The sequence below is a fragment of the Podarcis muralis genome, chromosome 1 (genome assembly GCF_964188315.1).
Source record: "Podarcis muralis chromosome 1, rPodMur119.hap1.1, whole genome shotgun sequence".
In the NCBI taxonomy this organism is placed as follows: domain Eukaryota; kingdom Metazoa; phylum Chordata; class Lepidosauria; order Squamata; family Lacertidae; genus Podarcis; species Podarcis muralis.
Window position 1 is genome coordinate 78870598 of NC_135655.1, and position 14574 is coordinate 78885171.

At 43.6% G+C, this 14574-nt stretch overlaps 1 protein-coding gene across 1 annotated transcript; it reads left to right on the forward strand.

Annotated features, from left to right (window-relative positions):
- The first annotated feature begins 990 nt into the window (after positions 1-990).
- On the forward strand, positions 991-8942 carry LOC144328498 (NACHT, LRR and PYD domains-containing protein 12-like). Its single transcript, XM_077932239.1, has 6 exons — positions 991-1145; positions 2545-2913; positions 3412-5158; positions 6794-6931; positions 7147-7215; positions 7796-8942. The coding sequence occupies exons 2-6, from the start codon at positions 2613-2615 to the stop codon at positions 7968-7970; spliced, it is 2430 nt and encodes an 809-aa protein (XP_077788365.1). The 5' UTR covers positions 991-1145; positions 2545-2612; the 3' UTR covers positions 7971-8942.
- The last annotated feature ends 5632 nt before the right edge of the window (positions 8943-14574 follow it).

The following is a 14574-nucleotide window of genomic DNA, read 5'->3' on the forward strand; positions in this document are numbered from 1 at the left end:
AGCTTCCAGTCAAGCTGCAAGGGAACCCACCCCCCGCAGTCCGTTGCGGTACTCTTAACCTTGAAGTACAGTATAGTGACTCTTGACCTAAACGGAGCAAGCTTAAATGGGGCAGACTTGGGAGTGTGTGTTTCAGTGAGAGGGGGCAATTCATCTTTGCAAATACCCAGTTCAGACAAAAAAATTACATCAGCTGTGTACTGAAGTCTAATTTGTGAGACCTTTAAGCGACGGTGCCGCACAGAGACTATGCATGCAAGCAACTGAGATCCTGCAAATCACAGGCGAGTGTTTGGGCGAAGAGAGGCTCTGGATCAGGAGCGCAGCAACCTGAGAGGCAAGGCCGTTGCCTGCTGCGTCACCAGCGCTGTGCGTGCCTTTCGCGTTTATGGGAAAGTGACGCGCCTGACTCCCTTAAAAGTCCAGAAAAAACACTGGCGGCACCGCGAGGAGAGATGGGCGCTGGAGCAGCGAGAAGCCGAGCGGTGAGATGCGCCCGAGTGGCCGCGCCTGCTTTTTCCGCCCTTCCCTTCGCTGGGCCTTTCCCCGCTGTCGTCTGAACCGGCCTCGCGGCTCAGATCTCCCGAGTCTGGGCTCTTCCCTTCTCACGTCGCAGCCTGGAAAAAGGGGCGTGGGGTGGAGGCGAGAGGGGCCACGATTCTCTCCCCTCCTCGATCTGAGGGGGAAGCTGCGATGTGCGAAAGGCACTCTGCGTGTTCTCAGAGACCTGTTGCGTCATTAGTGCACCACGTGATATCCCAGGGCAAGGTTTTTGCTGCTTTTCTGAGCATGTAGCGGGACGCAAGCTGTGCGGTTTGGAAAGATGAAGATGTGCGGAGTTAGACGCGCGTGTTTATTAAGCACTTAAATAATAGGCAGTGTCAGGGGCACAATGCGTTCAGTTGTCATGTTTAAACTGCCGAAGCCGTATTGAAACACCACTTCGGGCGGGAATATCCTCTTTCATCTTTGGGCAGGTAACGCTTCATAACGCTCTCTTAGCCTTCTTAACGCCCTGAAAGCGCCCTTCTTCTTGCAGCTGTTGCTGAGCTAAAGGCAGATTCATAAAATAATCATCCTGTATAGCAGATAAGAACTACTGACTGCTGTGGAGAAACCACAACTGACACAAGGTGTAAAGCAAGGTTTGTATCCTTTTGGGGTTATTTCTCTCTTTCATAATATGTCTGAAGGGAAATTTGTGAGGTGGGAAAACCTGCTTCTAAAACCTATGCCAGGGCTCAGTTACAGTGTTGAAAAATACTTCCTGCTAATCTCCTTAAAAAAATAAATAAATCCCCACATTTGTTTTAGTTATTGCTCTTCATTGATTTTTTTTCTTTTACAAACATGCATTTTCTTTTTATTTCTGTTAATCTTCTTTGAATGTTTCAAAAAACTGAGGTGGGGTGAGTGGGATAAAATGGTTTTATAAAAACCAAATTGCCCCATGTTTAAGATGTGCTGGCTTGTTTACATGCTTGCTTTCTGTATGCAGGAGGAGAGTCAGCCGGTGTTTCTTTTCTTAGGAGTATTGCAGGGAAGACACTCTACACATCATGCTCAGGGCATGTTGATATAATAATTACTTTGTTTTAGCCATCATCTGAAATACTGAAAAAAGTATCTAATGTAATAAATGTGTGTGTCATTAACACTGATGACTGACTAAGAAAGATTTCAGAACCTGCTTTCCAATTTCCAGATAACAGGTTTTAGTTTATCACAATTAATTTAATTTAAATATTTACATCCTCTCTTTCTACCCAAGGCAGGTCTCCAAGGGGGATAACAATATGACTGAGAGTCACTGCAAATAATTCCACAACTAAAATAAGAACCAACCCACAATAGTCAGTCAAATCAAATAAATGCCACTGGAAGCCTAAGGAAAGAAGACATTTTAACTTGTTGCGCCTAAGCTTTGTAATACCAAAATGTTTTAAATTTGTCCAGTAATTGCATTTATTTTGAGTAAGCACTGCAGATTTGTTAGGCGCTGGTGACATATGGTGAATCCTATTGGTCTTGGTTAATAACATAATGGCCTTACTAATGAATATTTCTGTTCTAATGGAAGCTTCTCAGCAATCTTCAAGGCCTGATCCCTGCAGATGAAAATGAAGTAATCTAGAATTATGTTATGGGAACATGCTAGGTAATTTATTGGACTGTTCCATGGGGATAGCCATGGGCGTAGCCAGGATTATTGTTTTGGGGGGGCAGGCCTTTTGTTAGGCAAGGTAGACCTTTTGTTGGGGGCAGAATCTTACTATATATTTTTATTGAATTTTATCGTTTTAACGGGGGCAGTTGCCCCTCCCTGCCCCCCCGGCTACACCCATGGTGATATTTCAGTTGATTAGAGCATGGTGCCGATAACACTAGGGTTGCAGGTTCGATCCCCGTAAGGGACACCTGAATTGCAGGGGTTGGCCTAGATCATCCTTGGGGTTCCTTCCAACTTTATGATCTCTTTAGCTTGCTTTTCACAATACTTAGAAACAGCTTTTCATCTTTTTCTGTCGCTTTGTGTGGCCCTAGATCTGAGAACAGAGTCCTTTTATGAGATCGCCAAAGCTCTGCTCCAGCCTCTAACAAGCAAACCCACAATGGCTCCCCCAGATCTAGCGATGGGTAGGAATGAAACCTTAAGCCAAACCCTCTATGATGCCTTGGAAGAACTCCTTGAAGACCAGTTTAACATTTTTAAACGGAAGCTACAAGACATTGACCATGATGGAAAGGGGGAAATCCCCAAAGTTCAGCTGGACAGTGCTGATAGATCCGATGTTATTCATCTCATGTGTGACTTCTATGGTGAGGCCAATGCAGTAAAAGTATGCATATGTGTCCTTGAACATATTGGCAAGGAAGACATTGCTGCAAATCTCAAAGAAGCAACACGGAAAGGTAAGAAATCATAGCATATTGCTGGAGATTCTCTTTTTCTTTTCTTGTTCATGTTAAAGAGGATCTCCAGTAAGCAAATTCATTGGATCCTGGTAGAACTGCTAACGGGGACTCACCTGAAGAACTCCATTATCAGGCAGGGATATAAGGACTTGGGCAGCCCTTAAGGTACCTTGGACTCAAGTTGTTAAGGGCCTTGTAAGTTAATACAAGAAGCTTAAACTTGGCTCAGTATCATATGGGCAGTCAGTGCAAGCTTTTAAGCACTGGAGTTACATTATAGCAGTAGTCTGTCCCCCATGAACAGTGGAGCCACAGCATTTTACATCTCCACATTTGATTGGGATGGGATTATATATGTCTGTGTAGTTCATGTACAGGCTAGAACAGCTTTTTATATTTACTGATCTTTCTCATTTGAAGACAAGAGATGGAATTCCTAACAAAAAATATTTGGTGCTTTCTCAATACTTCTGGTAGCACATGTCCTTTTCTTAGGTTCTAGGTTAACCTACAGAGACTACATAAAGGGCAAATTTCAGTCAATGAAAGTCCATCCTTCCCTTGGTGAAAATCTGCTTCGAAGCTGCCAGTATTCAAAGCTAACCTTTGATATTGAGAGTCCCAGAAAGCAGGAGGAAGAACATGAAATCATGGCTTTAGGATGGGTATATTTTCGAGACACTTACATGGACTATTGTAGCCTTCAAACAGAGCATACCACTGAAAAGCTATTTAATCCTGATAGAAATGGACTGGTTCCACAAATCGTTGTACTGCAGGGAGCTGCAGGGATCGGGAAAACAACAACGGCAAGAAAAATCATGTTTGACTGGGCCTGTGGAAGACTTTATCAGGCCATGTTTGATTATGTTGTCTACATTAATTGTGGAGAGATGAACCTCTGTAATGAGGATAGTAGTATTGCAGAAATCATTTTAAAACGGTGGCCCCGACAGGATGAAATTAAGAAGATGCTGGAGAATCCGAAGAAACTGCTGTTTGTAATTGATGGGTTTGATGAATTAAGATGCTCCCTTCAACCAGACCCCTTTTGTACTGATCCCTGGCAGAAGGGGCCTGTGGAGGTCCTCCTGGGCAGCTTACTTAAGAAAAAACTCCTTCCTGAATCCTACTTGATAATAACAACGAGACCAACAGCCCTGGGGTATCTCCATGAGTGCTCGGAGGAATTACGTCGCCATATCAAGATCCTGGGATTTTCAAAAGAGGACAGAGAGAAATATTTCCACAAATTTTTTGAGAATAAAGACCGAGCAACTCAAGCTTTCAGTCTTGTAAAACAGAACGAGACCCTCTTCACCATGTGCTCGGTTCCCCTTGTGTGCTGCATCATCTGCATGGTGTTGGTACAACAGATGGAAAACAGTGAGGATCTTTGGCAAACATCCAACACGCTCACTGCCGTCTATATGCTTTACCTTTCCAGCTTGCTAAAGCTGCACCACAACAGCCCGTCAAAGGAACATATTAGAAAGAACTTGAAAAGTTTGTGTTCTCTGGCTGCAGATGGAATCTGGAAACGAAAAATACTGTTCTGGGAGGAAGAAATCAAAGAGCTTGGCTTAGATCAGGAAGACTCCCTCCCCCTCTTTCTGAGCAAGAGCATTTTCAGAAGGAACATTGAATGTGAACATGCCTACAGCTTCATTCACTTAAGCTTCCAGGAGTTTTTTGCAGCCTTATCTTACTTACTGGAAGAAGGAGAAGGGCTGAGTTCTGAAAATCCTAATCGAGATGTGGTCAGATTATTAGAAAGCTACGCAGTTTCCAGACCTGATTTAGAAGTAACGGTACGCTTCCTCTTTGGCCTCGTAAATGAAGGAAAGGGAATGAAGGACATGAAAGAGAGGTTCGGATGGAAATTTTTGCCTAAGATTAAAGAAGTCTTATTAGAATGGGTGAAAAACACCACAGAAACAAAGATGGATGTACGTGAGAGGCATAAGCACCAATGGCTTGAATGCTTGTATGAGAACCAAGAGGAAAATTTTGTGGAAAGTGCATTGGATCACGTGACTGAAGTTACCGTACACGGAAGATACCTGACTAAGACGAGAGTGATGGCCCAGGCATATTGCTTGGAGCACTGCTCTGCTTTGGAGGTCCTTCACGTGGAGGAAATGTTATTTATGAGATATTATGATTTTACCCAAGAAATACTAGAAAAAGAGGAGGAGGAAGAAGAGGAAAAACTTAATAATTCAGAACCACGTTCAGACGGGTATGTATGATTTAAATAAGGGATGTTGAGTTTCTCTGCACCTGCCACTTCCACACACGGGATTTCACCACATGCAGCAACTTTTTGCCCTTTTCTGATATTTTCCAGAGTTTCTGATGAGGACACACATTTGACTTTGAACTCTCATGAAATTCTCCACACACACACCATGTGTTTTCTTAATGCTGACCAGCTAGATCTTCTTTTGATAGACAGATTTCTGGTTAATAGCCAAAAACAGTTAAGACCCCATTTAACTCTTGGCTGACCAGCTGCTGCATTAGGAATTCCTAGAGTGGGCAAAAGGTGTTGACCGTGGCAGCAGGGCAGATGCAGGAGTTGGGAAGTGTGTGGGTCTGTGTGAACTAAATGTTCCCATGACCTTGTATTGTGGATTATGGCCTTGGAGGAAAGCAAGAATGCAAAGGAGTCTGGCCCCCAAAACACAGGGGAGCAGCATGGCAGGGTGAGCACCCGAGTTCCTCGGGAGGATGATGAGTAACGCACTACTTTTGTGGTGCTTAGAGCCTGTTGATCCAAATGGGAGATAGAGAATGCTTCTGTATTGTATACTGTGAAGCATGATAGGAAATTTTCGTGAAGTTAGAGAGGAGCCTACCTGGGCTGTATCTTTGTGGCTCAGTCACAGAGTTATCAGCATACAGTCACATGAAAGAGAAAGTATTTCATGTCTATGCATATCTAAACCGACAGGCATCCATGTTGGGTGTAGTGCCTCTTCTGAGCTACTGAAAAGAATGGATATGTTAATCTTCATCTCCAGCAAAAAGAGGTTGCAATGGAGAAGAGCTTTGATTTTAGCTCAAAATGCAAGATACTTGTTTTTGTATAATCTTTTTTTATTGAGTTTTACATTGCATATTTAAATTCAAACATTAAACATCACCATCAGCATTTAGGATTCCCTGAATCCTTAGACTCCCCTCCACCCTTCCATGGTTACCATTTTCAATATTTTTCAACTGCCTCACATATTTTCTCTTTGTTTCTTACAGTCCATTTCTACCTTAGTTTTTATTACATTACAAGCGTTACTCAAATCCTGCCAAAGTTTTTAGTTGTTTACAGTGTTCTCTTAAGTACATTGTAAATTTTTCCCATTCCATATTGAAGTTCCTCTCTTCCTGGTTTCTGATTTTCCTGGTCATTTTCACCATTTCAGTGTCGTCCATCATCTTCATCAGCCATTCATCTCTGGTCGGGACCAGATATTTGTAATCTAAGTTATCATGCCTTATGCTGGAACCAGTGCAACTGAGTGAATGTAATTTTTATTGTTTGAAGTTGAGAGCTGAGTTCTGTGATAGTGCAATTTTTTTGTAGGGATACAGTTAGGGCCAAAGGCGCCATCTTGAGAGGGTGGGGGACATTGTGCACATGAACATCACACCTCCTTCCCTAAGCTGGGCAGAAGCTTCCCAAGCTTTGGGAAGGAGGCACCAGACTTTAATACTTTAATACTCTAATTTACCGGGAACATGTAGGGGTCCACTGTTCTGTGAGTAAAGCTTTTTGAACCATATTTTCGGACTGGGTAATTTTAATTTCAATACAAGAGTCAGTTTTTGCTCATCCAGTGACTTCCACTGGATAATAATATAATAATTTCAATAGGTTATGGGCCCGGATCCAGAGACTTAGAAGAGACCCAGAGTGCAATAGCTGGACTATGTACAATTTTTTGAATCGACTGACTTGTGGTATTTTTGGGAAACCTGAAGAACCTTTGTTTCGGAAGCTGGAATCCTGTTGGTAAGTCCTCCTTTTTTGGGGGGAGGAGGTGGCCTGACTCCTTGGATCAACTCACACCATGATACTGATAGTGGGACAGGTTGTGCAACAGTGGTATTTGATGTGTGTGTCATGATTTAAGTACAAGTTTGAAAAGCACCACACTATTCTCTTCATAAAAATAAAAGAATATGACGAACCTTTTCTTAACAAGGACATTTTCTTTCATCTCTTAGTGAACAGTATCAAAACCCAGCCATCTTCAAAGCACTGAAGTCTCCAAAGAGTAACTTAAGGCATGTGAGGTAAGAAGCTGTTTGCGTTTAACTTCATTAGAGTCCTTTTGCAGGGGCAAAATAGTGACCCTGATCCTAGCTGTGATGGACCAAAGTGGGTGTTCCTCTGCACTGTCCTCAGTTTCTTGAGTCAGCGAAAGGCAGCTCATAAAGCATGGAAAAGAATCCCACAGAAGTATCCCCAGTGGCTCCTCTCTAGCTCTTTCAAGCATAATACTGAGTACCAGAATCAGGCAATATCATGCCCATGTTTCTGGCCCACCAAGGCTTTTTGTCTGATCAGGGCAGTCCTGCATTGCTGCTGCTTTTGGGTAACTGTGCCCCAGGATGTTCATTCCGGGGAGGGGGGGTTCAGTGAATTTAGGGGGACAAACTTGGCAGGCTTGCTACCACCCACAGTTCTCATGTCTCCTTCCAACAAATGCTATGTATTGGAGGTGATGTTTAAAGGTTGAATTGTAGAGAACGTGGACATTTTGTGGCTGGAAGGAAATACAATGCTAGCATTGTTATTGTTTTGTTTTATTGTATACGCTGAATCATTTTCTATATACAGATTTTCACCCTTTCATCCAATTGTCCTCCACAGAGTGACGTTTTTTAGCGAACAGCTTGTTCCTTGTGGTTTCCTCGCATCTCTTCTCTCTGTTAACTCAACACTATTGGAGCTGGAGCTGGGAAGAAGTAAAGTCCGAGATTCAGGACTGAAGCTGCTAGCTGAGGGACTAAAGCACCCAAACTGCCAGATACAGAAAGTGATGTGAGTCAGTGCCTGTTAAGATTTTGGCCTCCCTGCATATCTGCTCCTTTTGCTACAACATGTCTGGGGAAACTTTGGCCTTCTAGATGTTGCTGAACTACATCTCTCATATCTGTGGGCATTTTCTATGATTGCTGGGGCTGACTGAAGGTTTAAGGTCCTTCCCTTTATCTCACTCCTTCATCCTGAAGACAAGTGAGGTCAGCAATAAGTGGGACGAGAGTCCATCTCTGTCTGCTAACCCTCTTGAGTAGAGCTGGGTGATATTTCAATTCATCATCTGAAACCGATATGAAGTTCAGATTGTGATACCAGTTTCAGACTTTTTGAGCTGGCAATACATCACGGCTCCCTGGCCGCCACCAGCACAGCGCATTTCACTTCCATCTGCCTGTTCTGTACTGGCAGCGGCCGGGAAGCTGCAGTGTATTACCAGCTCAATTGCCTGCTCTCCCATCTGCCTGCCTGCACATTTGCCTTTGCCTGAGCAAGTGGGACAGGCTGTCTTTCCTCCACCTTCTCAGGCTCCTTCTGCCAAGGCCAAGCTGTGGAGAGAGGATGAGAGGGAGCGGGCAGGAGCGCCTTTGCCCAGCAAGCAGGCAACCTTCTTCATTTCCCCCATGTCACTCCACAGCCCCACCACTTTTTTAGCCTTTTTCGGTATTATTTCAGATATCATGATATATCACTGATGGTTAGTTGGTGGTATATTACGATGTTGAAAACCAGATATCGCCCAGCCCTACTCTTGACATCAGAGATGCAGATGAAGCAGTATTTGTGGAGGAGTAGGTCAGAAGGAACATGACAACTTTGTTAGCCAACTTTTGTTGTTGTGACAGAAGGTGTGGAAATGTGGGGTGTAGTCATATGTACATACAGCTTTCCCCTCTGAGGTGTTCCACTGGCACTTTGCCAGTGCCAAGGCAACCAGAATATCTTAGGAGATGGCAGGTGGGAAAGGAAAAGATGGGGACAGATGCATAAACATGTTTTATTTTCGTGCTTGTATTTCTGTTTGCTGTAGGTTATATAGCTGTGGACTGACAGGAGCATGTTGTGAGGACCTGTCCTCTGTGCTCTGTACCAAGCAGACCCTGACAGATCTGGATTTATCAGACAATGCACTAGGAAATTTTGGAATCCGCCAACTTAGTGAAGGTTTAAAACATCCTAACTGCAGGCTGCAGAAGCTCGTGTGAGTGTTAACAGGCAGAACAAAAATGAAATAATTGTGCACCTGGAAAACCAACCAAATTTTTGCAGTCACATACACTGTTGTATTGACAACCCTTTCAAAGCCTAACCACCTCGTCAGTAGTCAGCTTGTTCCCCATATAAAGCTCACTTTAAGTTCCTTATTCTCACATGGTTTGGATCTGCTAGTCCTTATTTAACATTAAAAAAGAAAATGTTTACTCCAGTTTCGAACTAAATGTGTGTTTATTTGAGTTTTTATTTGTTTCTGCCTACAAAACTTCCCTTTCTCTTGTTCTTGTGTCTTTTTGGATAATGTTTGGGGAAATGAGAAATGTTGGCAAAGAAACAAATGTTAAGTTTTTAAGGCTGCCCTAATAATGTAAACTGTTGAGAGAGTAAGAACTCAACAAAATAAAATACTCACCAAGGGGTGTAAGGGGCCATTCTCATGGCAGACCAGCACTAGGCTCATTTGGACCTGGGAATTTGGCAACCAGAAAGCCACCCCACTGTCCTTTCTGACCCATTGTGCAAAACCCTTCACTTATTTTGCTTCCTTTTTTAAAAAAAAATCCTGTTCAGTGTTTCCTGCATTGCAGGGGCTTGGACTAGATGGTTCCTTTGGTCCCTTCCAATCTATGATTGTTCTTGTTTTTGAAATTCTATTCACAACTCATCCAGGAGTATTCTTGTTTTTCTTTTGCTGTCCTCTGCAGGTTATCCAACTGTTCTTTCTCAGGAACTGCTTGTTGGGGTTTCGCCAAAGTTCTGCGTACAAGCCAGACGCTGAGAGAGTTAGATCTGCGTTTCAATAAAGTGTGGAACACAGGAATGATGTTGCTGTGTATGGGACTAAAGGATCCAGCTTGTAAATTAGAGAACCTACAGTAAGTATGACTGGTGCAGTTCACTCAACTGAATGCAACTTTGGGGGGGGGGGGGAGGCAGTGGGCACACTTGGATTATTTATTAAAAATATAAATTTGTATTAATTTTCCAATATTTACCCAATGTTACCACAGTTTTGCCAATTATACAGATACCAATTAATATCAAAATAGTTCCAATTAATTCCAAATTTATACAATTTAAGCAAAGTGTTTCCCCGCATTCCTTGATCAGTGTTTTTTGTCCAGTTCTTATATTGCTGTGGTTCATTTTTTTATCAACTTCTAATTACATTTCAGTTAGTATATTACCGTATTTTTCGCTGCATAGGATGCAACGGCCAATAGGACGCATCAAGTTTTTTTGGGGGGAAATAAAGAAAAAAATTTTTATTTCCCCCCCAGGCGCTTGAGGGGCCGGCAGTGGGGAGAAGCGCTCTTCTCTCTGCAGCCCGCCTTCAGACCAGGTCGCAGGGACAGCGGGAAGACGCGCTGCGCCTCCCAGCTGTCCCCGGAGCTTGCGGGGCAGGCGGCGGGGAGAAGAGCGCTTCTCCCCGCCGCCCACCTTCAGATCAGGTCCGGGGACAGCGGGGAGACGAGCTGCGCCTCCCAGCTGTCCCCGGAGCTTGCAGGGCAGGCAGCGGGGAGAAGCGCTCTTCTCCCTGCCGCCCGCCTTGAGATCAGGTCCGGGGACAGCGGGGAGACGCGCTGCGCCTCCCAGCTGTCCCCGGAGCTTTCGGGGCAGGCAGCGGGGAGAAGCGCTCTTCTCCCTGCCGCCCGCCTTGAGATCAGGTCCGGGGACAGCGGGGAGACACGCTGCGCCTCCCAGCTGTCCCTGGAGCTTGAGGGGCAGGCAGCGGGGAGAAGCGCTCTTCTCCCCGCTGCCCGCCTTCAGATCAGGTCCGGGGACAGCGGGAAGACGCGCTGCGCCTCCCCACTGTCCCCGGAGCTTGCGATTTGCCAAGCGTGCCTTCCTCTTAGCACGTTTTCCCCTTATGTCCTGAGTTTGAGTGTCTTCAAAGCCCATGACACCTTTGGTAAAGGGTGGTCTCCAACTGGAGTGCTCGCAGGCAAGTGTTTCCCAATTGTTGGTGTTTATACTACTTTTTAAAGATTTGCCTTGAGACAGTCTTTAAACCTCTTTTGTTGACCACCAGCATTATGCTTTCCATTTTTAAGTTCAGAAATTATGAAGTCCTTGGCCTTTGTCTGCTGTCTAGTTCTTGAATTCTTTGTGTTTCTCCCCACTCCAACCCAGTCTGGCCTCTCACTTCCATCCCACTGAGAAAGCAGCTGTTTCTTGGTCAATCATGTCCTCTCCAGACCCTCTCCAATCCAAAGCAACATTACCAAATAATTGAAACCCTTGCCATATTAAACCCATTCCCACCTTGCCCTTGGAAACCCATGACATGGAGAGAGATGTAGGTGCTGCTGACCTGCTCCCCATATGTCTCCCTGGTTGAAAAAATGTACCATCCTAGTGTGAGCTCCTACTCCTCATGCTTTACTTCTTGCTGCATGTAGGAGACAGTGGAACACTGACGCCATGACAACATGCCATGTGTTTCCCCAGGCTACATCAGGGAGATGCATGTGGCCACCATTAGCCAAACATCTTCCTGTCGCAGGTAGTTTGAGTCTGGTCCAGAGCCACTCCATGTTTCATGCTTCCATCTTTACCATATATGGTGTGTGCTGCTGGAACAAGCTATGTTTCCGCCTTGCAGGTTGATTAAGTGCAGCATCACAAGTTGTGGAGATCTGTCTTCTGTCCTTGCCACAAACCAGATGCTGAAACAAGTAGATTTACGAGATAATAAACTGGGAGATTCAGAAGTGAGGCTGCTGTGTGAGGGCTTGAAACATCCAAACTGCAAGCTTGAGGTTTTGTTGTAAGTATGAAATCTGCCTCTTGAAATGCATTGTGCGAAGGGCTTCTTCCAATATTGATAAAAAGAATATCTACAATTATGCTTCCGTTCTACAGGGGTTTTTTTTCCATGTAGGTTTCTATGTAATGTGGGATACGTTGCCAAGAAAAGGGTTATCAAAAGTGTAACAGAGAGAAGGACATGGAGATGTTTGCTAGATTTTTTTCTACCACCAAAAAGATCTTGAGGCCGTGATGGATAGCTTGATGAAGTTTGTTGACTCATTGTGCGGCACCTGTAAAAACGGTGAATTCTGTGCTGAAGATCATTAGGAAGGGGGTTGAAAATATGACTGTCGGAATCTTAATTCTTTTATACAGATTTCTGCTGCAATCACACTTGAAACACTATGTATAATTCTGGTTGCCATACCTCAAAACAGATCTTGCAGAGCTGGAGCGGGTGCAGAGGAGGACAAAATAATCAAGTGGCTGGAACGACTCTGTGAAGGAGAGTTGCTATATTTGGGACTTTTTAGTTTATGAAAGAGCTGAAAGAATAATAGTGGGATTGAAGGCTTGTAACAGATATCCCTGAACCTTCCTCTATCTCAACAGCAGCCACTACCTGATTATTCAGAGAATCATAACCTCCTTTAATAAATAAAACACCTGTAGGTACCCTGAAATATGTATGGGGCATCTCCAAACACATTTAAAAAGTAATCTTGCTCCAGATTCTCAGAAATGTAGAGCTAATATTCCAGCACAATAGTTGCAAAAAAGTTAGACAGTATTTAACAAATGATATCATAGTTTACAGACATTATCTGCTGGTACGTAAATTGGCTCGAAGGATTCAGAAGTGATTATATCATAATTGGAAAATTGTTTTTTTTTACCAAACAGTCATATTACTTCTTCTGTTCATAGCCATTTCCTTCTGTTTGATTTAGGTTGTTTGCTTGCTGTCTGACAGCAGATTGTTGCAAGGCTCTGTCTTCTGCTCTCATTACCAACCAGACCTTAAGAAAATTAGATTTAACTTGGAATGCATTAGGTGATTCAGGGGTGAAGCTACTATGTGAAGGGCTAAAACATCCAGACTGCAAGCTGCAGAGTTTGAGGTGAGTACTTGTGTGAGCATGTGAAAATATGCAATGCAGTGTAATATGTAATAAATGCAGCATTTTTTGTCATGCAAAATGGAGTGATCATGGTGATACCTATTGGCAGACAAAGACTATCAGGAGTTAAGCTAATGGGAAATTAATGCCCCTCTCATTGCTATTGGGGCACATGTCATACGTTCAACAGCAAATCTATATAGATATTTTTGATTTCTTTTTACACTATTTGCAAGTGAGACTGATTATACATCCAAGTGAGTAAAAATAATCATTTATAATGATTATTTATTATTTATACCCCTCCCATTTGGCTGGGTTTCCCCAGCCACTCTGGACGGCTTCCAACAAAATATTAAAAATACAGTAGAAGAAAGAATCTTGACAGATTGCCGCTCTGAGTGGCTCGTGATCTAATTGAGTCCATGTTAAACTGACCAAAGCTCAAAGCCAGGCAAGTATGGGTTATGTCCACAAGTCTGGAATCTGCAAATGGCAGTCCAGCAACAGGAAATGGATGTTAGGAAAACCAATTGGATGTTAGGAAAACATTCTTTAAGAAACAGATAAAAGTTCCTAGAAGCTTTAAAGAGGGTTCCAGAACTTTCTTTAGTGTGTAGGAGTGGCACTCTAGGTTTGATTGGTGTCAACTGGAGGTGCAAATAAAGGGAGGAAGTTGCAGGCTGCAATTTCCTCACGAGGAAAACGCAGTCAGTACGCACGCTAACAAGGTTGGAAGGAAAACAATGCATGCTGCTGATACTGTGAGTTTTGCTGTATCAGGATTGTTAATTACTGGACTGAGATTATACCATGCTGGAGAGATAAAGAAGGAATGTAAATAGTTTATAATAAGAATAACAGAAATTCTTGTGCAACCAGCTCTTGACTGTGAATTTGAGTATGACTCCTGTTCTTGTCCTCTGCCTCTGGGGAAAACAGCAAGTGGTTTTACTGAGATGCCACCACACAAGCAGAAAGGGCAGCAGAAGTCTCTGGGCGGTTACCTCTAATATTGGAATATTGTTTCCTTTTTGTTTCGAAAGCGAAATACTTGTTCTAAAGGTTGTCAAACTTGTGGGGCGGGAGGTGGGACTTGTGTTACCTATTAAACCTCTGAAGCACAGGTGGACTTTCCTTCCTTGGAGGTTTTTAAGCAGATTTTGGATGGCCATAAGTCATGGATTCTTTAGTTGAGATTCTATGATAGGCCTGTGCGACCCCTTGGCTGCTCTCTAGGTTAGCCCTGGCAACCTGTGCCAGCCAGATTAAACCCTGTGGAGGCCCCTAGTTATTCAAAATCTTAGGGCCTCCCTCACAAATTATCTCCTAATATGTTTTTGTAATTTTCTTTCAAAATGAAATCAATATTATTTTGAACTGTTGTTGCGGGCCCCCTAAAAGGCTGGTGCCTTCTCTGCCTATTTGGGAATCCATCACTGCTGACAACCTTTCGCTAATGCCCAACTGATAAGCCATCAGGATATCTAGTGAGTGTGTTTGTATGTCAGTGAATCTACC